This window comes from Oncorhynchus keta, chromosome 26 (assembly GCF_023373465.1).
Source record: "Oncorhynchus keta strain PuntledgeMale-10-30-2019 chromosome 26, Oket_V2, whole genome shotgun sequence".
In the NCBI taxonomy this organism is placed as follows: domain Eukaryota; kingdom Metazoa; phylum Chordata; class Actinopteri; order Salmoniformes; family Salmonidae; genus Oncorhynchus; species Oncorhynchus keta.
In genome coordinates, this window is record NC_068446.1 from 23,241,132 (window position 1) to 23,268,115 (window position 26,984).

General features: G+C 42.5%; 1 protein-coding gene across 3 annotated transcripts in view; it reads right to left on the reverse strand.

The window, feature by feature from the left end:
• Positions 1 to 26,984, reverse strand: part of LOC118359111 (neuroligin-1) — a 335,662-nt gene that overhangs the window by 191,234 nt on the left and 117,444 nt on the right. For 2 of the 3 annotated variants that reach the window (XM_052480394.1, XM_052480393.1), the window contains exons 3-4: positions 7,412 to 7,471; positions 3,689 to 3,841 (exon numbers count right to left, since the gene is read on the reverse strand). In XM_052480394.1, coding sequence (XP_052336354.1) covers positions 3,689 to 3,841; positions 7,412 to 7,471 — 213 coding nt within the window. The remainder of the gene's footprint in view (positions 1 to 3,688; positions 3,842 to 7,411; positions 7,472 to 26,984) is intronic. The other variant, XM_052480395.1, reaches the window with a different exon arrangement.

Consider the following 26,984-nt stretch of genomic DNA (forward strand, 5'->3'; position numbering starts at 1 on the left):
TGTCAATAAACCTTTTTCCTCGTCAGCGTATTTTTGCAAAACAATCATTGCCAAATGTCAGAATATCCGCAGCAAAATCAAGCATTTATGCTTGCAAATATCACAAGAAAATCACTGCAAAATCCTGGAGGGACTGCTTTTATTAGCGTTGGCTTAAACTACTAAAGGTCATATTTGCGAGCTTCTACAAATCACATGTTCTTTTGTAGAGATGGGATTCAAAGGATGATACAGCAGTGTTTCCCAACCCTGGTCCTCCAGTACCCCCAGTACACAGTTTTGTTGTAGCCCTTGACAAACGCACCTCATTCAACTCATTGAGGGCTTGATGATCAGTTGACAAGTTGAATCAGGGTTACAATACAAATGTGTACTGTTGGGGGTACTCGAAGACCAGGGTTAAGAAACATTGTGCTAGAAGACGGATTGGACCAGAGAAGGTTCATGCCAACACTGTGTTTTAAATAGGTCTTATGTGAGTTGAAGCACAGCCAGACTGTGGATTGACACAGGAGGCCAAGATGAACAATTCAGAACAATTCTGATAATGACACGCTGACAGAAGAGTGCATTACATTCCATTATGGCGTCCTACAAAGCCTGACACATCTACACACACACAGGCAGGCAGACGAGCAGGGAGAGACCCCTGGCCAAATCCACCCCGTGCTACGCCTAAACAGATAAATACTGCTCACGTCAGCTGCTCTGCATGTTTAGGTCTCCTAATGGCTCTGTGTACCTCGCCTGGCAAAGAAAAACAAATCCTCAGGTATCAAATGTGTCATAAAGACTGACCAGGAACCCAACAAGAGCAATATTGTTGGCTTGATCATTAATGGGGGAGAAAAGCACCACGAGCATTCTCTCCATTTCTCAGTCTGACCTCTCTCTTTCTTTCTATTTTGTCGCTCTCCCTTTCTCTCGTTCTCTCCAGTCCTCTTTCCTACTCTCCTCTAATTTTCTGGTTTATTAGGAGGAGTAGGTTAAATAGCCTGTCCTCAGCTCCTACACACAGCCATAAGGTGTAGGGGCCACAATGACAGAACCTCTCTGTTACTTCCTACAGTAGATTTATACACAGTCCTCACAACAAAAGGGCCACAGAGGCCAAGGCACTTCTGGGCCTTGTTAGACAGGCCCTTGATTGGCTGGTCAGACAAACTGAGAGCAGGCTCTTGTCACACATGAGAGCATCTGCTTAGTCCTGTAACATTACCCTGCTCTCATCTCATTCAGCAGAGCTGAGTGGTTTGATCCGCTTACCCCACCGCCACAGGAGTAAATAGAAACACTGAGGAAAATGTCAACAAGACTCTTTGTGATGCTAAAAGATACATCTGATTAAATATGCTCCCAATTTACCTCTAGCACCAAGCCACAGCTTGACAGAAGCAGAGATAATGAAAACACAGACACGCCACTTACCTGATCATCGCCAAAACCGGTAGCTTTTAGAACTTCAGATGAACACTCCCAATATGAAACCAGTCCAGAGGAATCAGGTAGGCCTCGTTTTTTAAAATTCCCAATCATCTACGTTGCTAGTTCAGGTGGTGTTCTATCTGACATGCCATGTTTTCTAATATTCATAAATTGCACAAATAAAGACTAGTTATGGAGAGAAATCTATTTGGAAATTGTCGTTTGATGGGGACCAATTCTGTGGCTCATGCTGGGGGCGGGTCATAAAGTATTAATGGTTACCATAATCCACCATATTTACTACAATATTCAATCTTCTGCCTTCAAGCTAGGTTTCCTTTGACACATTGCTGCTGGCGTGCGTGACAAAAGGATTTTTTGCCACAATTGTGTTCTCATGAGCCTTGATGTTACTTAGGAAGAGTGCAGTACCTTCAGAATGCATTCATACCCCTTGACTTTTTTGTTACAGCCTGAATTTGTCTCTCGCCCATCTATAAACAATACCGCATAATGACAAAGTGAAAACATGTTTTTAGAATTTTTTGCAAATGTATTGAAAATCAAATACAGAAATATGTAACTTACATAAGTATTCACACCCTTGGTTAGAGGATGTTAGAATCACCTTCGGCAGATATTACAACTGTTAGTCTTTCTGGGTGAGTCTCTAAGAGCTTTGCACACCTGGATTGTACAACATTTCCACATTATTCCTTCCAAAATTCTTCAAGCTCTGTCAAATTGGATGTTGATCATTGCTAAACATCCATTTTCAAGTCTTGCCATATATTTTTTAAGCCGATTTAAGTCAAAACTGTAACAAGGTCTCTCAGAAACATGTCATCTTGGTAAGCGACTCCAGTGTAGATTTGGCCTTGTGTTTTAGGTTATTGTCTTGCTGAAAGGTGAATTCGTGTCCCAGTGTCTGTTGGAAAGCAGACTGAACCAGGTTTTCTTCTGAGATTTTGTCTGTGCTTAGGTCTATTCTCTTTCTTTTTATCCTGTACAGACTTCCTTCTCTTCACTTTGTCACTTATGTTAGTATTGTGGAGTAACTACAATGTTGTTGATTCATCCTCAGTTTTCTCCTATCACAACCGTTTCCTTCCTCTCGGGCAACTGATTTAGGAAGGACGCCTGTATCTTTGTAGCGACAGGGTGTATTGATACACCATCCAAAGTATAATTGATAACTTCTCCATGCTCAAAGGGTATGTAATGTCTGCTTTTTACATTTTTACACATGTGTTTGAAATTCCCTGCTCGACTGAGGGACCTTTCTGTGTGGGGTACAGAGATGAGGTAGTTATTTTTAAAAATCATGTAAAACACTATTATCACACACAGAGTCCATGCAACTTATTTTGCGACTTCTAAGCACATTTTTAATCCTGAACTTATTTAGGCTTGCCATAACAAAGGGGTTGAATACTTATTGACTCATGACATTTCAGCTTTTAACGTTTAATTAATTTGTAAACATTTCTTAAAACATAATTCCACTTGGACATTATGGGGTTTTGTGGGTAGGCCAGTGACACCTGTGCGTCAATCTAAGGAACATAATACAAAAATCCCCATCAAAATCCGTCAGTTTAAACTAGAGATTTGCATGGGCTGCGCCTCAATCCTTTGCATCCGCCTACGTTGGCCTGCTGCGTCTGCGGAGGAAGGTGGTGGAGCTACAGCATTTGTCAGACCATGAGACATCCAGAAAATCTGTCTTCTCTGAAAACACATGTGGCATCCGAACGGTTTGGCGTCCAACTATTACGACCAGTCTATGGAAAGGGGATACTCTCACAAACACAGTGTTTACCCCCCCATTTTGCTCTGCGACCCCCACAAGTGTCACGGGACTCGTCTGAAGGTAACCCATACAAACAAATGTAAGTATGTAGGTAGTTTTGTGTCCCAAAAATATCCTTTTGACTGTCTTTTCTGTCATTTATGAATTTGTTAGTCAATGTGTTTCTGAGACTTTTAGAAGTGTTTTAATCAATTTAAAATTCAGGCTGTAACAAGAAAATATGAAAAAGTCAAGGGGTGTGAATACTTTCTGAAGGCACTGTAAATCACCATATGAAGGGACAATAATGATATTCATGAAAACAAATGACAGCATAATCTAATTGAAGGTGAAACCATGGCACCTTTGTTTCACTCTGTGTCCCCAAGTGTTGACTCCTACTGTACTGTTTGTATATAGGTAGCTAGTATTGGAGGATTAGTGATAAGGACAAAAGCTGAGAAACCTTACCTAATACTCCAAGCCGATAGTTCACTGTGATGACGATAACATTGCCGTAACTTGCCAAGATGCTGCCGTCAAACATATTCCCAGTGCCCTCCATGTAGGATCCCCCATGGATGAATACCATCACAGGCTTAGGGCTGCCGCTTTCACGGATGTCTGCAAGAAGGGGAAGGAAATTATTAAAGGACAAATTAAAGCCGACAGCTGGAGATGCAATCTGAATTGTGGACGCTTTGCTTTTCTCATAATTTGTGGCACATTGACTTTGCTTTGAGACTATTTCTGGTTTGCACGTCAGATAGTTCATTTTCTACGTGACAAGTATGACATGTTCCTGGTGGTTGAAAATTGAAAATTAATCATATTTTTTAGTTTCAGGAAATTTTATGGGCTGTTTTTAATTTTTGGAGGGCCAATAAACTGTCAGCATTAAAGAAGAGCAGAGATTCAAATTGACATTTCGATTTATGCGGCACAAAAATCTAGTTTTAATCTAATAAAACAGATTGAACCTAAATGTTTTCACAAACATTCTTGAAGAAAAGTTTTTAATTACATTTCAGACATCCAACGTTTTTTTCCCTTTAACAATGTGTTATGCTTACTGAACTTCGCATAATGATTTCAGCTCAACTGATGCTGTCCAGAGTCTTTACAAAGGAGGACATCTAGATTGGGCACTGGGTTCGAATTAAATGGGGGATAGGGATACAAAAAAATGGCTTCCGATTACTTTCATCTTTCATAAAAGCAGAAAGGCTTTTCATCTTGAGTGCAAAATGTCCACATACATGTTCAATATCTCATTGATGTTTGGTGTTGGGGGACTCACTTGCAAGAGGTCTCAGTGCTGAAGAAAGTAATTAAATAGTAACAAAATAAAAGAATAGAATTTTCCAAAAAGCCTTCTCTTACGGCAAAAAAATGAGGCCGTATTTGCAGAATCCAGGCCCTCTCTCTGTTCTTTTAGTTGATTTTCTTCCTCCCACTCTATCTTTCTTGTCCTCTATCTCTCTCTCTCTCTCTCTCTCTCTCTCTCTCTCTCTCTCTCTCTCTCTCTCTCTCTCACTCTCACTCACATTTCCAGTGAAAGTGAAGGCTCCTACAGAGGAGTAGAGAAGGAAGGAAAGGCCAGGGCAACTCTCATCTTCTCTTCCTCAGTAGGCAATGCACCATAACTCCTATATTATTGATTAGGACTGAGCAGTTGCAGAGTGTGTGTGTGTGCGCAAAAACATAAGTTAGTGGGAGAAAAGAGAGGGAGACAAGGAGAGAAAGAGAGCTCCGAAGGAAAAATCTTGATTATTTTCTGAAATTGCACATCAGAATCCTAACATCTTCCATTCACGTTGATTAATTACTTTAAATCGCAGAATATGATTTCATTTGATTTTAATAGCAGCTGTATTCATGCAAGTGTGTAAACTAGTGATGCATTGAGACAGGAGAGTAATACCTGATCTCTCTAGATAGTTACAAACAGAACAGCAAGGCAATTTATTAAATCTGTCAAATAAAACTAGAAATTAAGACTAACTGGAAAGATTCTGTGTCTGTCTGTGTAAATGCATGCATACATGTGTGCATGAGAGAGATTCTTACAGTAACTTGTGTCGCCCCTCTCTGTCTCTTGTGCGGGTGCCAGCAGCAGATTAAAGTGACACACATCTGGCCACAGAGGGTTATGGCCATGGTGTGTAGAGTACTGGATTTCCATTACATAATGGACGTCATTCACTGTCCTTTCTGCTGTTTGTTCTTTTGTTCACTTCAGCTTTGTGAGTGGCAAAAAAAAAAAGCAAGTGTACATTCACATTTCTTTGGAGGGATTCCAGGCTTCTCTGACCAAAAGGTCCAAGAATTGTAAACCTCCACAGATGAGGAATAGAAGCCAGGGAATTATGTGTGCTGGCGTAACGGAGTTAAGAACGTACAGGAAGCTCACTCCACAGCTAGCTTGAAATGTCGCAGTTGGAGCTATTGAATGAAGATATTTTTCAATGGCTCAAACAGTTGGTACGTTGTCAATGAGGGTGTCTGCGAGCAGAGGATCACTGGTTCGAACGCGGTGTAAGGGCAGGGACAGTAGAATAAGCTATACTGTTAGCAGCACACTGACGTCTGTTTCACTGGTGCCGTCAAGCCAGGGTCGCTCGCTGTGTGGTAAGTTTAGAAGGGGTGGTGGAAACTATACGGTTAGCAGCACACTGGCATCCGTTTCACTGGCTTTTGAGATTCAATGGCAATTTGGTCTAAACTCGGCCTACTAATCACAGGCTTCTTTCATGCATGCAACGTGAACACCATGGCGTGCTAGGCTCGTCCTAGCTGGAGGTAAATGGAGACAAGGTACAGCGTGAGGACAGGTGCATTCCTATAAAGATGCTCACATGACAGAAGACAAGCTGCAGAAGCAATGCACTGCAATGCCACCCGTAATATCTGTATGACCTTGCAGACAAGATATAAAGAGAATGTCCCTGTAATAATCCTCCGGAGGACCAAAGCTTCCAGCCATTACAAATCCACGGGTGTATCGGCAGCTACAAAGAACGGCACATCTTACATTCCATGACATGAAGAGGTTCCATGGCCGGTGTTGTTTTTGTTTGACTTCATATCTCTGTTGTGGCTATAGGTTACACGTTGAAAGAGCACTATCAGTGAGACAGCAAGCCGATTGGTCCTTGGAAAACTTAATTCACAGATCTCAGTGTGTTGGTTTTCACAACATATTGTCTTCTGTCTCAGAGAGGATTATTCATATGCCCTGGATTCCTTATCAAGTGAATAGGATACTTGAGAGGCTTGCTGGGATTTCACTGTATATGTGTGCCTTCTTTAATCTTTTGATGTGTGTACTCAGCAAATCGCAAGTTGCTGCAGATCAAAGATAGCTGTTGCATTTCTCGTTTAGTTTTCTGTAATTGGTGTTTATTTCACCAGATTATACAGGAGATGTACATTATTAAGACTGTGTTCTGTCATTAAGTAGGAAGATCCCTTTCTCACTCCCTCACTTTCTCTTTGAATGAATTCATTTGTGGTTATTAGAGTACTTTCTTCTGTTTTATTACTTTTCAGTGAGGAGCCCCTTTTATATTTGTCCATTTCAAATTGTGGCCTTGATCACAAGGCTTATATCACTGTGCCATAATGTACTTGAATTTGTGTAAAATAGTGATGAAGAGGCCTCATTAAGAAGGAACTTTGTGATCAACATGTTGCAAGTCATTGCCCATAACAATCCAGGAACATCCATACATGTTGCATAGGAAACTTATTTTTTTTATAACACAACTGAAGGTGACTTGTGTTAGTATTGATCGGGGTATCCAATTCCCCAGGGTTGCAATGGTATCTTTTATTTTAGAAAAAAGAGGAGAGCTTTAAAAAATCATGCAAAAATGTATTAAGATTTGATTGAAGGGTTAATAGTCTCTTTTAGGTGGGATGCAACATGTAAAAAAAAAAAAAAAATCAATAAAAAGAATTCAAGCAAAAACCTACGTTAGATTATTAACGATTACGTACTCTGGAATGACGGGAGACATTAAACATACTCTTAAAACATCAAGCAAAAAAGACAAAACAAATCCAGCAAAAATGACGAAGAAAAAAAATCTTCAATAAAAAAAGAAAAAAAGGACAAGAAATGTAAGAAAAACAAAGAAGAAAAATTTGAGAGTTCCTTGTCATGCAAATCAGTTTGGCATCAAAAAATACCTTCATCCTCCACCCCGTCATTATCATCTAAATCATCATTGTGTTTCTTTGTAAGGGGACCTAGGATCAAGAATGGAGAAGATGGAGGAAACAGAGAATACAAGAACACACAAACCTTATAAATGCTCGAAAGAAAAATACATCTTAAGTGATTTTCTCTGTGGAAAATCAGACTGAAAGAGAAGAATGTAAACAATATGATACACATTTGTGGAGCTTGGTAGTAGGACTTTTGTTCAAGTCCTGTACAAGAAAGGTTTTCAAAATAGGACTGTTTCTTTCAAAAAGATTCAAGAATGTAAGATAAGTCCTTTTCAGTAAAACAGAAAGTGTATTTTCAGAACAAAGCTTTACCTCATTATCTCACCCCTCTATCACAATTTTTCAAGTAAATTGACAATCATATAATTAACTGTTCTTGATTACTCCTAAGAAGCCAATGACTATATCCTCTGCATCATTTTGACTCAAAATGTAAGGACATTTTTGGGCTTGTAAAATGAAGTTCCAATAAGTAGCCCACGTCTGCGAATTTTCATGGAGATTGAATGTGCTAAAAGATAATTCCCTAAGATTGAATCACAAGTGGACTCAACATATACAAAACAATCTCAGCCTTTTGAAGGAGAGAGGACTTATGCAAAATAGAAGCTAAATTAAGTAATGTCATTGCAGGATCATAGCAGATCACACAGTGCAGGATCACAGCAGATCACACAGCGCAGGATCACAGCAGATCACACAGCGCAGGATCACAGCAGATCACACAGTGCAGGATCACAGTGCCAAGTGGATGAAGTCATTCCAAACACACAGAGAGGTTAATTTGCTTCATTGTCTCTTATAGGTTTCATTATATAACAGGGAATAGGTCAGAGACTGCAGCAGAGTAAACCAAGACAGGATTCATTTAGAGAGAAACAGCACATAATCCACAGTAATGGACTGTAATACAAACACGACACAGATGGACAAACAGACAGACAGGCACACAGAGAGACAGACGGGCACACGCGTGCACACACACACACACACTACAAGGTTGACAAGGCTGTAGTCTAGACACATGCAAGCCTACATTAGGGTCAAGCATGTGTAAGCAGAGAGCAGCAGAGGCAAGAGTGAGAGACAGTATGGCTAATGAAAGAAGCCTTCACACACACACACCACTCCAAGTCATTCTGCCTATGATCATGCTCCAACATGACCATACAGCACAGCAGATCAAAAAAAAGGGAAGTAATGCGAGGCAGGGATGAGAGGGGGGGAAATCGAAATGCTCTGTTTTCTATTTCATTCTATAAAAATAGTCCAGACACGTATTTTTCCCATGTCTTGTAGCCAGAACAGAACTCGAGAGGGAATAGCATGACAACACTTTCATTTCTAGCAGCGTTCTGGAGAAGAAAAACATTTGACGTTATAACATCACGTTTCACCCAGCAGGGTTGATGAGATTGATTTTGTGAAATACATAGCAAAAAAGGAAACAGTTACCAAAATAAAGCCTGTATGGTAAATGAATTGAGATGCTGGAGCAGTGTCCTGCAGTGTCCTGTGACATGACTGTGACATGTCCCCTAACTGAGGGGATGGTTGGATTATATCAGTCAGGACAGCAATTTCAATAAATTCCCTCTATTACCAGAAATCCTCCAACCGGGATTTCAGGAAAAACCAGGGAATGTATTAAAAGTTCACAGAAATTGCAACCCTAAGCATGACAGCATGCTGTCAGCATCACGTCACTACTAAACTCCAAGTGACTGAGGGGCAGGCCCCACACAATGACCTCTCAACCCGTTCTAACCCCCTTGGAGAACTAGAGGACTTCAACACTTGTGTGTCACACCTGGCTCCACTGCACTGATTAGAGAGGCTCTCTGATTTTCTGTCTTTCCCAGTCTTTATTGTCTCTCTCTGTCCCTTGACCTCTGTCTACCTCTCTCTTCCTTTCTTTCCTCTGCCTCTCCATCTGTTTGACTGGTAACCTGTCTGCCTGTGTTGCTGTCTCTGTCCCTGTCCCCCCCACTCTCTGCCTGTCTTACCAGTGATGCTGTCTCCCAGTCAGATGGTAGATTTATTTATTACTGTAGCCTAGCTCTTACACACCCTTTCTAAATTAATTTCCATATCCCTCTTTCTGACGATATTGATTTGTGTTCATCTCTGAATGACAAAGTGCAACTTCATGCTCGAGCACTCTGTAATGCAGGAAAACAGGTGGGCCAGTGCAGCGTGCAGCAGGCGGCCGACTCCAGGGATACTAGCGCCCTTAACACTTTAATAGACTATGAACCCCGAGGCTCCAGCCAGATGAGGTAATTAATGCTTAGAGCTCAATCTATCTCACATTGTGCATTGTGTCATTGTATCAAATGGAAACACACCAACTCAATCATAGATTTGACCATTAAAACAATAGGCTCTCAGTCTATAACATACAAAAGTTAATAAATCTGGGGATTATGCACGGACCTCTGATACAGTACTGGTTATAAAACATATTTTTCCATGTATAAATATTTCCCATCCCTTGATAAATTACTGAATGTGTCTATGGTGAAATATATATGCTGAAATATTTAATTCAATGCAGGTGGTGCCATAACATGTTGATCATGAGCAGAATACAAAATAACCAATCTTTCATATGTAGTCCACTAGCACAATAACCTATCTTTGACTATGCAGCCAATTACAGGGCTCACAGCTCTGTAGATCTCTTTGAGTAATGACTTGGACACTATGGACTAGGACACTACTGACAACGTCCACCCATGTAATGTGCAGTTGATGCAATGACGTCCGACTCTCTCCAAATATTAGAGGCACACAACAGAGAGAGGCTGGCTCTCAGACAGACAGACAGACAGACAGACAGACAGACAGACAGACAGACAGACAGACAGACAGACAGACAGACAGACAGACAGACAGACAGACAGACAGACAGACAGACAGACTGATTCACACTCTCAAAGCAGAAACAATAACACAGCTCCTACACAAATTCTCTGTTGTACGGCTGGGGATGATTTGACTGCGTTAACTTTCTAAAACAGTATAGTAACCTCAACCTGCACTCATCGTTAAGCCAGCAACTAAACCAGGTATGCAGCTCTCCAGTGCTCTGTACTCAAACTATAGGCTTACAGACAGGCAGGGTAGACCATGTGACTACCATGTGCTCTGCAGAAGAAAAGCATCCTCTGGCTAACACTTCGTGGTGTGTCGCAGAGTATACATCCAGTACAACAGATGACCCTCTCAGCTGTCTGCCTGCCTGTGACAAGGCTTCTCACACATGTAGGCTAACACATCGAGCCCAAGGCAACCAACCAGACCATATGGAACAAAAGTCTCGGCAACCGCACTGATTTTCCCTCAGTTCCAACCCAGCACCCTGGCTGTCCTACTGTCTTACTACACATTTGAACTGCACTGTTGGTTAAGGGCTTGTAAGTAGGCATTTCACCATAAAGTCGACACTTGCTGTATTCGGCACATGTAACAAAAATATGAGATCCTGCTACTGGTCACGTCTGACAGGGAGAGCGAGAGCATCAGCTACCCTCGTAGAGGGGAGACATACTATATTAAAATGTGTGCCATCTAAAGTACAGTATGAGGGGGAAAGGATGGCACTTGTATGCTTTCTCTTTTGTTGAACAATTGCCACAGAATTGACCAAGATGGGACTTATTTTACATCCTGGCCTGTCATATACAGTACAAAGCAGTTGTATCAGGAATCAACAGGAATCATCAGGAATCAACATGAATAAACCCTTTTACTCTCTTTGCAAAGCATCCCTGTCTTTTCTGTTTGCTTTCTTCCATGCAGCTGCTAGTGAGATAATCTAAGTAGGATACTGTATAGGCACAGTGTTAGATCTGCCATCAATCATTATTTCTTTCTTGAAAAATCATTTGTAACCTTGCCAGCATGAATATTTCATGATGTTATATGAATTTGCTTCTGTGTTTTCTCCCCTAATGAACCAAGATTCATACGTATACTTTTATATAGATAAATATTCTCCACACGTACTGCTCACTGTGTAATACTGTGTAACATCAGTCACAAATGGTAACAACAGGAGTCTCATAAATATTTGATTCCCGTAACACGGCTGACATTCTAATGACTGTCAACAAGGGTCTCTGGACCCAACGAAAAAGGTTATGATGCTGGGTTTCAAATATCAGTAGTGAATTCCAGCAAAAAGATAGGTTATTTTCTTGGAAACCCCCCTTGGGGAGAGCAGAGAGGACCTGGGGACCCAAATGTCACAGCGCCTTTGGAATGTGAAGGTGCTGGTGCTCATTAGAGCCAGCCACTGACAGGATCTAAAGGCAGGTAACATCGGTGTGTGTGTGTGTGTGTGTGTGTGTGTGTGTGTGTGTGTGTGTGTGTGTGTGTGTGTGTGTGTGTGTGTGTGTGTGTGTGTGTGTGTGTGTGTGTGTGTGTGTGTGTGTGTGTGTGTGTGTGTGTGTGGAGGGGGGGGTTCATTAGGAGCTGTCAAAATGATAACAGGGACATAGAAAATGACACACCTAGTAATGAGCACCCTTCCTATTGAGGGGAAGTTGACAGGGGAGAGGGTCAGCAACTCAGCCCCCCGCCCCTCTGCAAGGAGCACACAGAAATATCAATCATTTGATGGAGCAAGTAGCTTTGCTATTGGCCAAGCCGGTCTGCGCAGAACCTTTCAGAACTTGATCATTTGATCATAAAGACTGGCATCTCCATTTGTAAGCACCAGGACCAGTTAGATAGAGTATGACCGATTATCCAGCAGAGCAAAATATTGACCCAATTAAAAGTGCAGATACAGATGGTGCTAATTGTACTGGAGTCACAAGATGTAGTATTGGAAATATGATAATGATGATTTCTTATCGATGCTTCCTATTCTCATTGATTATTATGTCCTACTCTGCAGAAATGGTTATTTCTTATCAATCTACCGTATGTTTTCTCACTCATAACCCAGTCTACATACACAGTCCTGTCAATGCCTTTTCTCCTCCAGGCCTACTAAGGCTAGTACATTTTTCAGCAAATACAGACATATTTATTTTATACGGTAGCAAGTCAGGCAATGTCTTTTTGGTGCACATTTTTTGCATCCCCTCACTATGAAGAATGCTTCATTTCTATCCCAAATCACTTTGATAGATCAAAAGGACATGAGAAAATCAAGTGTGGAGATGGCTGTGGTTGAGTCAGATGTCGCCCTAAGGTTTAGCATGTGAAATCCGACATGGATACAAAGACCAAACAAGGAATTAACTAAAAACTGAGCTAATACCCCTCAATAAAACAACCTTCATGAGTCTAACTTTTTGCATGATCTGCTTATGTAATTCTGTCATTGCCAGGGATGCAGCATGCTGAAATTGGTTTGGTTCCTTTACTCTCAAATTGGACCTTTCATGTCACAGCTATAAGGAGATTCTGAGGGATTCGACTTAACTTCCAGTAACAGTTACTCTGACAGTTTGCATTGCTCTGTCTCTCCCCCACTGTGTCTCGTCTTTTTGGGGGCTTGTAAGTAACCTATTGTATTTGGTGCATGCGACAAATACAGTCTGTCTGCTTATCTCTCTCTGTTTCTCTCACGTTCTTATTCCAGTTTCAGTTGATGCTGAGAGTGATTCAGGAGGCTCATCTTCAAACAGCTCAAATCTACCTACATCCTGACACCTGTAAACGTCCCCACTCACTAGCACCACACCATGGCCCTGACTAAAGGCCAAATCCAACATGCAGGTGACCAATGCACCTGCTTCAAAAACAAAACGATATGGTGTTATACGAGCTGGATGCACTAAGACTCCAGATGTGTTGTACTCTGACAGGAGAGGGACAGCCATGGTTCATCAGGGTTATAGCCCAGGACCCCAACACGACACGGAGAACGGAGCGTGCCTCCGAGACCAGGCCTCAGCAAGGCAATGGATGATTGGGAAAGAGGGATGTTCAAAGAGACCCCGTTACCAGCGGGAGAGCAAACGGGCTAATTTGTCACCGCCGTATTCTATTTTCAAATCATTTCAATTTCAAAGTGCTGTAATACCATGCGGCGGGGATGAAAGAGAGGACTGCAGTGCGTTGCTCAGCTCTGCCATCAACATCCCTCAACCCCAGCCCTCCTCTCCTCTCAAACGGTACGTCAGCAGAATTAGGCATCATTTCCCAGCTCCAAAATTAATGCAAACATGTTCTCTTTCTCTCTTTTTGGAGTGCGTGCCTTGGATGTGGACCTGCAAGTTACCAATGTAGCTTTGAATCAATATTTAAATCTCTCCCATCCAATGAACCGGTATACATCCTACTCTAACTCACAAAATAGAATTTGGAAGTACATTTTTTTTTAAATCACAAAATCTATGCAAGGTTGTTTTTTGTTGTTGTTTTGAACATAAGTTACAGATTAGGTAATAATTGTCACGCCTTGGTCATAGTATTTTGTGTTTTCGTTATATATTTGGTCAGGCCAGGGTGTGACATGGGTTTATTTTGTGGTGTTTCGTATTGGGGTTTTGTAGGCATTGGGATTGCGGCTGAGTAGGGGTGTAGCATAGGTTTGGCTGCCTGAGGCGGTTCTCAATCAGAGTCAGGTGATTCTCGTTGTCTCTGATTGGGAACCATATTTAGGTAGCCGGGGTTTCACTGTGTATTTCGTGGGTGATTGTTCCTGTCTCTGTGTAGTTGTTCACCAGACAGGCTGTATAGGTTTTCACGTTCCGTTTGTTGTTTTGTATTTGTATAGTTATTTCATGTATTCGCTATTCGTCATTAAAGAACATGAGTAACCACCACGCTGCATTTTGGTCCGACTCTCCTTCAACAAACGAACGCCGTTACAGAATCACCCACCACACGCGGACCGAGCGGTGTGGTAACAGGCAGCGACAGCAGGAGCAACGAAAGGAGGATGAATTGTTCGGAGAATGGACATGGGAAGACGTGTTGGATGGCAAAGGTTGTTACACTTGGGAGGAGATACTGGCCGGAAGAGATCGCCTCCCATGGGAACAGGTGGAGGCACTTAGGAGAGCAGAGGCAGCCGGGGATAGGAACCGACGATACGAGGGAACACGGTTGGCAAGGAAGCCCGAAAAGCAGCCGCAAAAATTTATTGGGAGGGGGCTCAGGGGGCTTACAGGGAGTATGGCTATGCCAGGTAGGAGACCTGCGCACAGTGTTTCCAGTGCGGGTGCATAGCCCGGTGCGGTTCATACCAGCTCTTCGTATTGGCCGGGCTAGAGTGGGCATCGAGCCAGGTAAGGTTGGGCAGGCTCGGTGCTCAAGAGCTCCAGTGCGCCTGCACGGTCCGGTCTATCCAGAGCCACCTCCACACACCAGTCCGCCGGTGGCAGCTCCCCGCACCAGGCTTCCTGTGCGTGTCCTCGATCCAGTACCACCAGTTCCAGCACCACGCACCAGGCCTTCAGTGCGCCTCTCCTGTTCAGCACAGCCAGAGCCATCCTTCTCTCCTGCGCTGTCGGAGTCTCCCGCCTGTTCAGCGCAGCCAGCGTTTTCCTCCTCTCCTGCGCTGTCGGAGTCTCCCGCCTGTTCAGCGCTTCCAGAGCCTTCCTCCTCTACTATGCTGCCGGAGCCTCCTGCCTGTTCGGAGCAGCCAGAGCTGCCAGTCTGCATAGAGCAGCCAGAGCTGTCAGTCTGCATGGAGCAGCCAGAGCTGCCAGTCTGCATGGAGCAGCCAGAGCTGCCAGTCTGCATGGAGCAGCCAGAGCTGCCAGTATGCATGGAGCAGCCAGAGCTGTCAGTCTGCTTGGAGCAGCCAGAGCTGCCAGTCTGCATGGAGCAGCCAGAGCAGCCAAAACTGCCAGTCAACCTGACTCTTGCAGATCTGCCAGTCAGCCAGACTCTTCCAGATCTGCCAGTCAGCCAGACTCTTCCAGATCTGCCAGTCAGCCAGACTCTTCCAGATCTGCCAGTCAACCAGACTCTTCCAGATCTGCCAGTCAACCAGTCTCTTCCAGATCTGCCAGTCAACCAGTCTCTTCCAGATCCGCCAGCCAGCCAGGATCTGCCGGAGCCAACTACCTGCCTGAGCTTCATCTCAGTACTGGGCTTCCTCTCAGTACTGGGCTTCCTCTCAGTACTGGGCTTCCCCTCAGTACTGGGCTTCCACTCAGCCCCGGGCTTCCCCTCAGTCCCGGGCTGCCCCTCAGTCCCGAGCTGCCCCTCAGTTCCGGGCTTCCCCACAGTCCTGGGCTTCCCCTCAGTCCCGAGCTGCCCCTCAGTCCCGAGCTGCCTCTCAGTTCCGAGCTGCCCCTCAGTCCTGAGCTGCCCCTCAGTCACGAACTGCCCCTCAGTCCAGTGGGGTTCTGGGTGAGGACTATTAGGCCATGGTCGGCGGCGAGGGTGGATTATCCCAGGACGCGAAGGGGAGGAACTATGACTTTAATGAAGTAGGGTCCACGTCCCGAGCTGGAGCCGGAGCCGCCACCATGGACAGACACCCACCCGGACCCTCCCTATGGTTTTGGGGGGTTCTGTCACGCCTTGGTCATAGTATTTTGTGTTTTCGTTATATATTTGGTCAGGCCAGGGTGTGACATGGGTTTATTTTGTGGTGTTTCGTATTGGGGTTTTGTCGGCATTGGGATTGCGGCTGAGTAGGGGTGTAAGCATAGGTTTGGCTGCCTGAGGCGGTTCTCAATCAGAGTCAGGTGATTCTCGTTGTCTCTGATTGGGAACCATATTTAGGTAGCCGGGGTTTCACTGTGTATTTTGTGGGTGACTGTTCCTGTCTCTGTGCAGTTGTTCACCAGACAGGCTGTATAGGTTTTCACGTTCCGTTTGTTGTTTTGTATTTGTATAGTTATTTCATGTATTCGCTATTCGTCATTAAAGAACATGAGAAACCACCACGCTGCATTTTGGTCCGACTCTCCTTCAACAAACGAACGCCGTTACAATAATACTAATCATTATCATCATCATAACGTGCATATTGCGCAAGAGACAGAGGCTATAAGTACAAAGCTTATCATGCATAACCCATTATTAACTAGTTAAATATAAGGCTAACATTGCATTGAATTTATTACCTGAAAGAGGTCGGGTATGACATCTATATACAGTGCATTCGGAAAGTATTCAGACTTTTTCCACATTTTGTTACGTTACAGCCTTATTCTAAAATGGTTTTTAAAAATTATTTTAAAAAAATGAAAAATGGATCATTAAAAAAAATCGAAGTGAAAACAGGATTTAGAATTTTTTGAAAATGTGTAAAAAAAATTAAAAAACAGATACGTTATTTACATTTACAGTATGTATTCAGGCCATTCCATATGAGACTCAAAATTGAGCTCAGGTGCATCCTGTTTCCATCGGCCATACCTTGAGATGTTTCTACAACTTGATTGGAGTCCACCTGTGGTAAATTCAATTGATTGGACATGATTTGGAAAGGCACACACCTGCCTATATAAGGTCTCACATTTGACAGTGCATGTCCAAGCCATGAGGTCGAAGGAATTGTCCGAAGAGCTCCAAGACACCATTGTGTCGAGGTTCAGATCAGGGGGAAGGGTGCCAAACATTTCTGCAGCGTTTAAAGTCCCCAAGAAGACAGTGGACTCCTTAATTCTGAAATGGAAAAGGATTGGAACCACCAAGACTCTCCCTAGGGCTGGCCGCCCGGCCAAACTGAGCAATCGGGGGAGAAGGGCCTTGGTCAGGGAGGTGACCAAGAATCCCATGGTCACTCTGACAGAGCTCCAGAATTCATCTGTGGAGATGGGAGAACCTTCCAGAAGGGTAACCATCTCTGCAGCGCTCCACCAATCAGGCCTTTATGGTAGAGTAGCCGGACGGAAGCCACTCCTCAGTGAAGGCACATAACAGCCCGCTTGGAGTTTGCCTAAAGGCACCTAAAGGAGTCTCAAACCATGAGAAACAAGATTGTCTGGTCTTATGAAACCAATAATTAACTATTTGGCCTGAATTCCAAGCATCAAGTATGGAGGAAACCTAGCACCATCCCTTCAGTGAAGCATGGTGGTGGCAGCATCATGCTGTGGGGTTGATTTTCAGCGTCAGGGACGGGGAAACAACCATAAACGCCTGATTGGTGGAGTGCTGCAGAGATGGTTGTCCTTCTGGAAGGTTCACCCATCTCCACAGAAGAACTCTTGCCGAGTGACCATTGGGATTTTGGTCACCTTCCTCACCAAGGCCCTTCTCCCCCGATTGCTCAGTTTGGCTCAGTTCAATTTAAGCATGACGGAGGTCACTGCTGTACAGTTGAAGTCGCAAGTCTGCATACACTTAGGTTGGAGTCATTAAAACTCATTTTTCAACCACTCCACAAATTTCTTGTTAACAAACTAATGATTTGGCAAGTCGTTTAGGTCATCTGTTTTGTGCATGACACAAGTCATTTTCCCAACAATTGTTTACAGACATATTATTTCACTGTATCACAATTCCAGTGGATCAGAACTTTACATATACTAAGTTGACTGTGCCTTTAAGCTTGGAAAATTCCAGAAAATGATGTCATGACTTTACAAGCTTCTGATAGGCTAATTCATATGTATAGCAAGGCCTAACTTCAAACTCAGTGCCTCTTTGCTTGTCATCATGGGAAAATCAAAATCAATCAGCCAAGACCTCAGAAAAAAAACTGTAGACCACAAGTCTGGTTCATTCTTGGGAGCAATTTCCAAATGCCTGAAGGTACCACGTTTATCTGTACAAATAATAGTATGCAAGTATAAACACCATGGGATCACGAGCCGTCATACCGCTCAGGAAAGAGATGCGTTCTGTCTCCTAAAGATGAACGTACTTTGGTGCGAAAAGTGAAAATCAATCCCAGAACAACAGCAAAGGAGCTTGTGAAGATGATGGAGGAAACAGGTACAAAGGTATCTATATCCACAGTAAAATGAGTCCTATATCGACATAACCTTAAAGGCCGCTCAGCAAGGAAGAAGCCACTGCTCCAAAACCGCCATAAAAAAGCCAAAGTACGGTTTGCAACTGCACATGGGGACAAAGATCGTATTTTTTGGGAGAAATGTACTCCGGTCTGATGAAACAAAAATAGAACTGTTTGGCCATAATGACCATCGTTATGTTTGGAGGGAAAAGGGGGAGGCTTGCAAGCCGAAGAACACCGTCCCAACTGTGAAGCACGGGGTGGCAGCGTCATGTTGTGGGGGTGCTTTGCTGCTGGAGGGACTGGTGCACTTCTCAAAATAGATGGCACCATGAGGTAGGAAAATTATGTGGATATATTGAAGCAACATCTCAAGACATCAGTCACAAAGTTAAAGCTTGGTCGCAAATGGGTCTTCCAAATGGACAATGACCCCAATCATACTTCCAAAGTTGTGGCAAAATGGCTTAAGGACAATAAATTCAAGGTATTGGAGTGGCCATCACAAAGCCCTGACATCATCCTATAGAACATTTGTGGGCAGAACTGAAAAAGCGTGTGCGAGCAAGGGGGCCTACAAACCTGACTCGATTACACTAGCTCTGTCAGGAGGATTGGGCCAAAATTCACCCAATTTATTGTGGGAAGCTTCTGGAAGGCTACCCGAAACGTTTGACCCAAGTTAAACAATTTAAAGCCAATGCTACCAAATAGTAATTGTGTGTATGTAAACTTCTGACCCACTGGGAGTGTGATGAAATAAATAAAAGCTGAAATAAATCATTCTCTCTACTATTATTATGACATTTCACATTCTTAAAATAAAGTGGTGATCCTAACTGACCTAAGACAGGGAATCTTTACTAGGATTAAATGTCAGGAATTGTGAAAAACTGAGTTTAAATGTAGTTGGCTAAGGTGTATGTAAAATTCCAACTTTAACTGTATGTTCTTGGGGACCTTCACTGCTGCGTAAATGTTTTGGTACCCTTCCCCAAATCTGTTCCTCAACACAATCCTGTCTTGGAGCTCTATGAAAAATTATTTTAACCTCATGGCTTGGTTTTGCTCTGACATGTACTGTCAACTGTGGTACCTTATATAGACAAGTGTGTGTGTCTTTGTCAAACAGCCCAGAAGCGCCAGAGCCCCTCAGCCCAGAGGCGCCAGCGCCCCTCTGTCCCGAGCTGCCGCCCCTCTGTCCTGAGCAGCCGCCCCTCTGTCCCGAGCTGCCACCCCTCTGTCCCGTGCTGCCGCCCCTCTGTCCCAAGCTGCCGCCCCTCTGTCCCGAGCTGCCGCCCCTCTGTCCCGAGCTGCCGCCCCTCTGTCCCGAGCTGCCTCTCAGTCCAGTGGGGTCATTAAGTAGGGTCGCCGTAGCTTGGAGGCCAGGGAAGCGGACAAGGTGGGGGACTAAGACTACGGTGAAGTGGGGGCCACGTCCAGCACCAGAGCCGCCACCGCGGACAGATGCCCACCCAGACCCTCCCCAATAGGTTCAGGTTTTGCGGCCGGAGTCCGCACCTTGGGGGACTGTCACACCCTGACCATAGTTTGCTTTGTATGTTTCTATGTTTTGGTTGGTCAGGGTGTGATCTGAGTGGGCATTCTATGTTGGATGTCTTGTTTGTCTATTTCTATGTCTGGCCTGATATGGTTCTCAATCAGAGGCAGGTGTTAGTCATTGTCTCTGATTGGGAACCATATTTAGGTAGCCTGTGTTTCACTGTGTGTTTGTGGGTGATTGTTCCTGTCTCTGTGTTTTGCACCAGATAGGGTTGTTTTTGGTTTTCCACGTTTATTGTTTTTGTTAGTTTATTCATGTCTAGTGTCTTTATTAAAGAACATGAATAACCACCACGCTGCGTTTTGGTCCGCCTCTACTTCACCTAAAGAAAACCGTTACAGTCTTTCTTAATAATTTCCAATCAATTGAATTTACCACAGGTGGATTCCAATCAAGTTGTAGATACATCTCAAGGATGATCAATGGTAACAGGATGTACCTGAGCTCAATTTTGAGTCTCATAGTATAGTGTGTAAATACTTATGTAAATAAGGTATTCATGTTTTTCCAAAAACCTGTTTTCTCTTAGTCATTATGGTATATTGTGTAGATTCATGATATTTTATTTATAATTTTTTAGAACAAGGCTGTAATGAAACAAAATGTTGAAAAAGTGAAGGGGTCTGAATACTTTCCGAAACACTGTATAGGCCTTTGGATTACATTTGAATGGAGTTGATGGAGAGAAAGACCCAGAGAGTGCTCACGCTGCACTGATTTAAAGCAATGATATTCGAGTGATAAGATGTTTTAAAACTCTGCAGCTGCAATAAAAAAAGTAAAATATTTACAATTAAATGATAAGGTGTCTAAATGACTGTAGCATAGACTATGCTGCAGCAAATGTAGGCCTATTGTCACAAGAAAAAAAGTTACCATGATGAAATAATGGGTCTACATGCATTGTGAACTACGCTCCATCCTGAGATGGGCTGTCTGTCCCCACCTGGAGCGTTGATGATTCATTCTGCGGAGACCATAGAGAAGCCAAATTTAGACATCGCATATTATTTCACAGTTCCATTTCACGCCATGCTGTTCGTATAAATAATTCATTACAATTTACCTTTTTCTCTCAGTTATTTATCTCAGAAAAGGGGAGTGGTTTTGGCTGGTAAATCCCGGTAAATTTCAGTAACCCGGTTCCCGCCATTCAACCCTATTGCAGACAGTACAACACTAATATGAACCAAAACTATGCTCATTACCTGTTGAGAGCCAGGCTTAAAATCTGGCAACACAATGGCAGGGTGAAGAACAGTTTCACAATATGCAAGTGTCATGACGTTGGCCTGGGGGTAGGTTTATGACAGTTATAAATACCTCTCCCCCCCTTTTTCATCTCTCTACCCTACTGATGTTACATTTGAAAAGCCCTTGGTTAACATAGAGATTCTGGGTACATGAGAAAGTGGGGGGAAATGAAATATATTCTGGTAATCCGACCAATTGAACATATGCAGTGGTACTTAATGAATATGATGTCAGTTTGGTTGTCATCTGAGACATTCTCATCAATGATACGATGACATGAACTCTACTTTGGAAAGTCTACACATCAGAGTTATCGTATTCACATGGAATTGTTGTTCAATGTAAATGTTTGAATATGAAATTATTCGTGATGGGATGAAATGTGATTTTAGCTTCTAAAATGTGTGAATTTGGTTTTCATAAGGTTAGGGCTCTGCTCAATCAGTAGCCCGCCCCTGTGAAAAGTCATGGGTTATAAAACTTTTCAGACACACCTTTCTCGCTCCACTATATAAAGGCTTGACGACAATATAACCTCCTGTTCCGAGGATGTTAGGACGACGGTCCGAGGTCAGAATGGTTCAGATAATAACTACAGAACGAAGCCAACATCAGCGTGAGCTTTGGTTGCGAATAGGATGAACTTTGAACTCTTATTCACTACAGAAGTGATACCTCCTAGCCGTTGAGTAAGCAACAGCAGCTGCAAACGAGGGTTAGGAAGGAACAGATAAAGTTACCCGTCTATCACGCAACAACGTTACTACAACGTATCCAATTGAACACCAGACATTCTTCAAAGGACTCGGTTTGGCAACACGGCCTTCCATCTACCACCAACCTACTGAAGCGCAGCTCAGAGTAAATATTTCTTGCATTTTCCTTTTCCAAATGGGCGGTATTTTAGAATGCATAAAATACTGTATTTACGAAAGCACAGCTTCTTCCTTTGTTACTCAGTCTTCCCGCTCTTTCACTCAAACCCAGCCCCTTTTCTTTTGGGTAACAAGCTGTCATATCTGTTCCTCCCCTTTAGGGACGTTTTCCTTTATGACGTAATTTGTAATCAAGTTATGATTAATTATGTGTATGTGTAACTCTGTGTGATTAGTTAGGTATTTAGTAAATAAATAATGAAACCCAATTTTGTATTACTGATTCAACATGTTAGCCAGGGTTCGTGAAGATAACCAAGAATGTACAACTTTCAGGTGAGACTGAATTAAGGTGACGATTAATATTGACTGCTATTGATGTAAAATATTACTAGGTCTTTAAGAGTTTATTCGGAAGATAACAGCTCTATAAATATTATTTAGTGGTGCCCCGACTCTAGTTAATTACATATTCATGATTAGCTCAATCAGGTAATATTAATTACGGATAAATTATTTTATAGAATAGCATGTCATATCACTTATTAATCTGGCATAGCCAAAGACACGACACAAGGCTGGCTGCCTTTGATAGTAATGTGAGGCTGAATAATGGATGGCTCAACTCCCCTTAATGTTCTCCAGGAAAAAGAGGTTTTGTATCTATCATCCCTATCACCAAGTTCAACCCTGTCTAATCAAAGCTAAATTTAAACCCCGTCACCCACTTAAAAAGAAGAAGAGAAACAGTGGAGCGAAGGTTAAAGTGAACGTTGCATCTTGCCAGGGAGACAAGAGCATTAGTAAACCAAAGCAACAACACCCTGAGGTACATTTTATATCTATATCTCCTGCTCGTTTAGAAAACACAAAAATAGATCAAGAAATAAAAAGGCAAAATTAGAAATAGAGTAGCGATATCCAAAGAGTGATAAGATGAAGAGATTTTCCTTTAGAAAAAAAATAATGTTGATTTTGGATTTCCTCCAATGTTCTTCTTATCTCCTCTCTCTGCTTCTGTTTCTGTTTATCAGTTAAATGTAGGAGAAAAACACATCAACAACAACGATCCCCTGATGGTCTACTGTTCAACAATAGATGGGCACAGAGGAGAAGCATTCGCTGTCGGATCTTACTTGTAAAGAAGGAAACACATTTGAAAAATATAGCAGCATGCTAATTAATCATCAAAACATTGTTTTCCATCAGTTTTACCCTCGCAAGGAGGACGTCGATTTCCATTACAAATCCCCTATCTAGTAACTAATCTATGCTTCTATCTATTAAACCACGTATCTACTCTTTCATCAAATCAAGACCAAGGTAATTCAGTACAGAAAGGTTTCAAAAGTGGGAAGGAATCTTTGCCAAACTCTACCATTGTTGCAACTAGCTCTAAGCCTATTTCTCTGTATCTCCTAGTGTAGACCTACGGTACGGTATCCAAAGTATGCTACTGCACTGCAAGAATCTATGCCAACTACTGTAACAACTATCTCTGTATATCCCCTGGTGTCCACCTATGGTCAGAATGCTAGTACACAGCATAATGCTGAATCAATGTCGTCCACTTGCAGACCACTCAATTACATCAGCAGCACCCAAGCCTGGCTAATTGATCTCCTACTTCCCTGTTTTCAAGTTAATGAGCACATCTCAGCAGCATTGCATCCAGTCTGAACAACATGGCCTCTCAATTGGCCAGCCTGGTACAGTATTGGCTGGCTCCACTTATCGGCTGAATGGAGAAACATTGCAAAAATAATTATTCATCGTCGATTTCCAATTAAATCTACGAAAAGGGAAAAGTCTGATTATATAGTGGCAACATGTTTGAGCAAACAACACTGCAAAGTAGCATCAGCTTACTTTGATATATTCAACATAAGATATATGTTGGAAATGATTTGAAATCATCTCTTAGATTGGGCAATGGTCGTATAGTGTTAGTTTTGGCAGATCACCTGAGTGACGTGTCTAACTGACAGCTCAGAGTGACTTCATAAACAGTTGACAATACCACAACGATCATATCTGGCTCCTGAAACATTCAAAATCATCCAACCATTTGTCACTATTGATTTATAATTGAAATTTAAAACATGCATCAAAGTGCATTCAGCATACATGTATTTAGGAAACTAAAGCCTGGATTTACAGAATAAGTTATCCCCATAGTGAGTCTTTTCATTTTAATGGATGTCATTGTAGAGTGCTACATGCAAGCACTGGCATTAGTGCTGGGAATTGCAAAGGACCTTACGATATGATATCACAATACTTAGGTGCCGATACAATATGTACTGAGATTCTCACAATTCTATTTAAAAAGAAAATGGAGAACAAGCAATAGGATGAAAAATATACACGTTTTGGTGTAGGGACGGTCGACTAGCGCTAGCTAACGCTACCAACTAAGAAAACCGGTAATCATTTTGTACAATGTTTTTTACAAATCAATATTTGGAGTCAAAGTATCGATATAATATGTAGCTGTATCAATTTCTCCCCCATCACTAATTGGCATCTAGGCCTATTGCAAAGTGTATCAAGAACACTTAAACTACAGGAAGATAATGTTTTTCTTATCAGATCTCCATTTGGAGGGCACACTGGTAAAAAAAAAAATAGCTATGACACTAAGCTGCTCGCCAGCTCCAAATTCATTTCAAATCCATTTTGGTGTTTGCCTTCAAACTGTATAAATATGTACCAGGGGCAGTTCCTGTACAGACAAGCTCTACTCTGTGGAGAGTGATAAAGTAGTTGGCATGAAAACAGATGATGGAGGGGGGTGAACGAGATACAGGAACACAGAGCGAGGGATAGAAAGAGGGAGGGAGAGGCAGGGACACACAGATAGTGGATTAAAGTAGGAGAAAGAGAAAGACAGACAGAGAGGCAGAGGAGTGGTGAAAAGGTGGTTCCTAGCATAAATGCTATTTTAAACGATGAGAACCATGTGCACTCTGGAGGATTATCAGGGTAAACTCCCCATATCATTACTCCAGGAAGGGGTAATGAACTAGTAAATTAGTCTCAGAAAGCTTTAATTAGTATCAAAGTACGAAGCAGACCCATTAATCTGCTATCCCCCCTCTCCCTTTCTGATGACTTGAAAAGCACAGGCCAATAAAAGACAAAAGGAAAATGGATATGGATTTTCTCACGCAAGTGACCAACGGAGATGATTAAGTAGTTCATCACACAAAAATATAGAATTCTTCCCACGGAGGCATCGACCTGTCCTATAGATACATTAAAAGGCTGGCAGAAAATCGATGAGCATACGGTCGTCTATGGATCGCACGGAAGACGGTGGCCGATTTGATCATCTCTCTGTGTAAGTTGCAATGCACTAGAGAACAACCCTGTCCCAGACAGCACAGAACAAGTGTGGGTTAGGAGAGCATAACGACATTGCAGTGACATAAACCAACTGCAAATTTGACCGAACTAAAAGCTATATTTCACAATAAAGCAGGAATCAGGGCTGTAGTTTAGCTATTTAAAACTGGATTTGTGGTTATACGGCAGACAGCTTGATAAGCAGGGGTTTATTTTGGTCTTCTCCCCACGGAGGAGAATCAAACTGACTACAGACTTTCCCTACAGACATGCCCATAGAGAAGACAAGGGATGATAGAACAGTTCTCTGAAGAAATACGCAGACAGTCTAAAGGAAGACCATCTGTTATTTGTAGGTTATTCTAACAAACAGGGGGAAACTATGAAGCTAAGAGTAGATCTTACAATATGTAGAACCAGTTTAACCTTAAGTCTGTTCCATTTTAAAATGGCTGCCCAGCCGAGGAGAGGAAGACAGACTGAGGCGACAGGCAGAGAGGGGACAGCATATGTTAGATTGAATCTGAGAGATTTGGCTAAAACGTATAGTATATATCCATATATATCAGTGCATTCGGAAAGTAATCAGACCGCTTCACTTTTTCCACATTTTGTTACGTTACAGACTTATTCTAAAATGGATTAAATAGTTTTATTTCTCCTCATCAAGCTACACAAAATACCCCATAGTGACAAAGCAAAAACAGGTTCAGAAATTTTAGCTAATTTAATTTTTTAAAATTAAATAATACATTTACATAAGTATTCAGACCCTTTACTCAGTACTTTGTTGAAGCACCTTTGGCAGCGTTCAGGCCAAAGAGTTCATTCTTGGTTTCATCAGATCAGAGAATGTTGTTTCTCATGGTCTGAGTCTTTTAGGTGCCATATGCCTTTTCGCAAAACTCGTGCACTGGGCCTTTACTCGTTCTGTATTAGTGGACCGATATATGCCCAGTAAGACTGGACGACATCATGCTTAGTACACTTATAGACTTATGTAATCTCAAGAAGTCACTGGGGAGGAAGTGTCGGAGAAAGATGGAGCAAATCTCCCCATCATATCAGGAAACTTGTCGCATGGCTGGTGTACATATCTTATCCACCTGCGATTTCAAACACTCATTACTTTCACACCTCCTACTCAGTGCTACAGGTAAGCTCTGAGTTGTCATGGCAGCCTCCTGCTCCAGCCCCCACATTATGTTTTTCATTATGTTTTCTGCACCAAGTCAGAGAAGATAGACACCGCTTTCACCAGTGGAAGTGTGTGGTTAAAATCCTTGGGGAAGCCAGAAAAAAAAGCCATATTACATCCTGTGTTGTGATAATTGTGTTGTCTGCTCTATAACCTCTTAGTTCATATGACTTGAGACTGTTATATGTATAGGCCTAAACCTGAGACAATAAGAAGTGGCAGAATAAATTCAACCACACCTTTATTTCATCACAAAACCAGAGAGCACCCTCTGTCCAGTGAAGTCTACAAAGCATATTGGAAGTAACAAACAGTTACATGACCTACAGCTCTTGACGCCGAACCCAGTTCCACTACATGTTTTCATTGTTCCCCTCTAATCAGGGATTGATTTCGACCTGGGA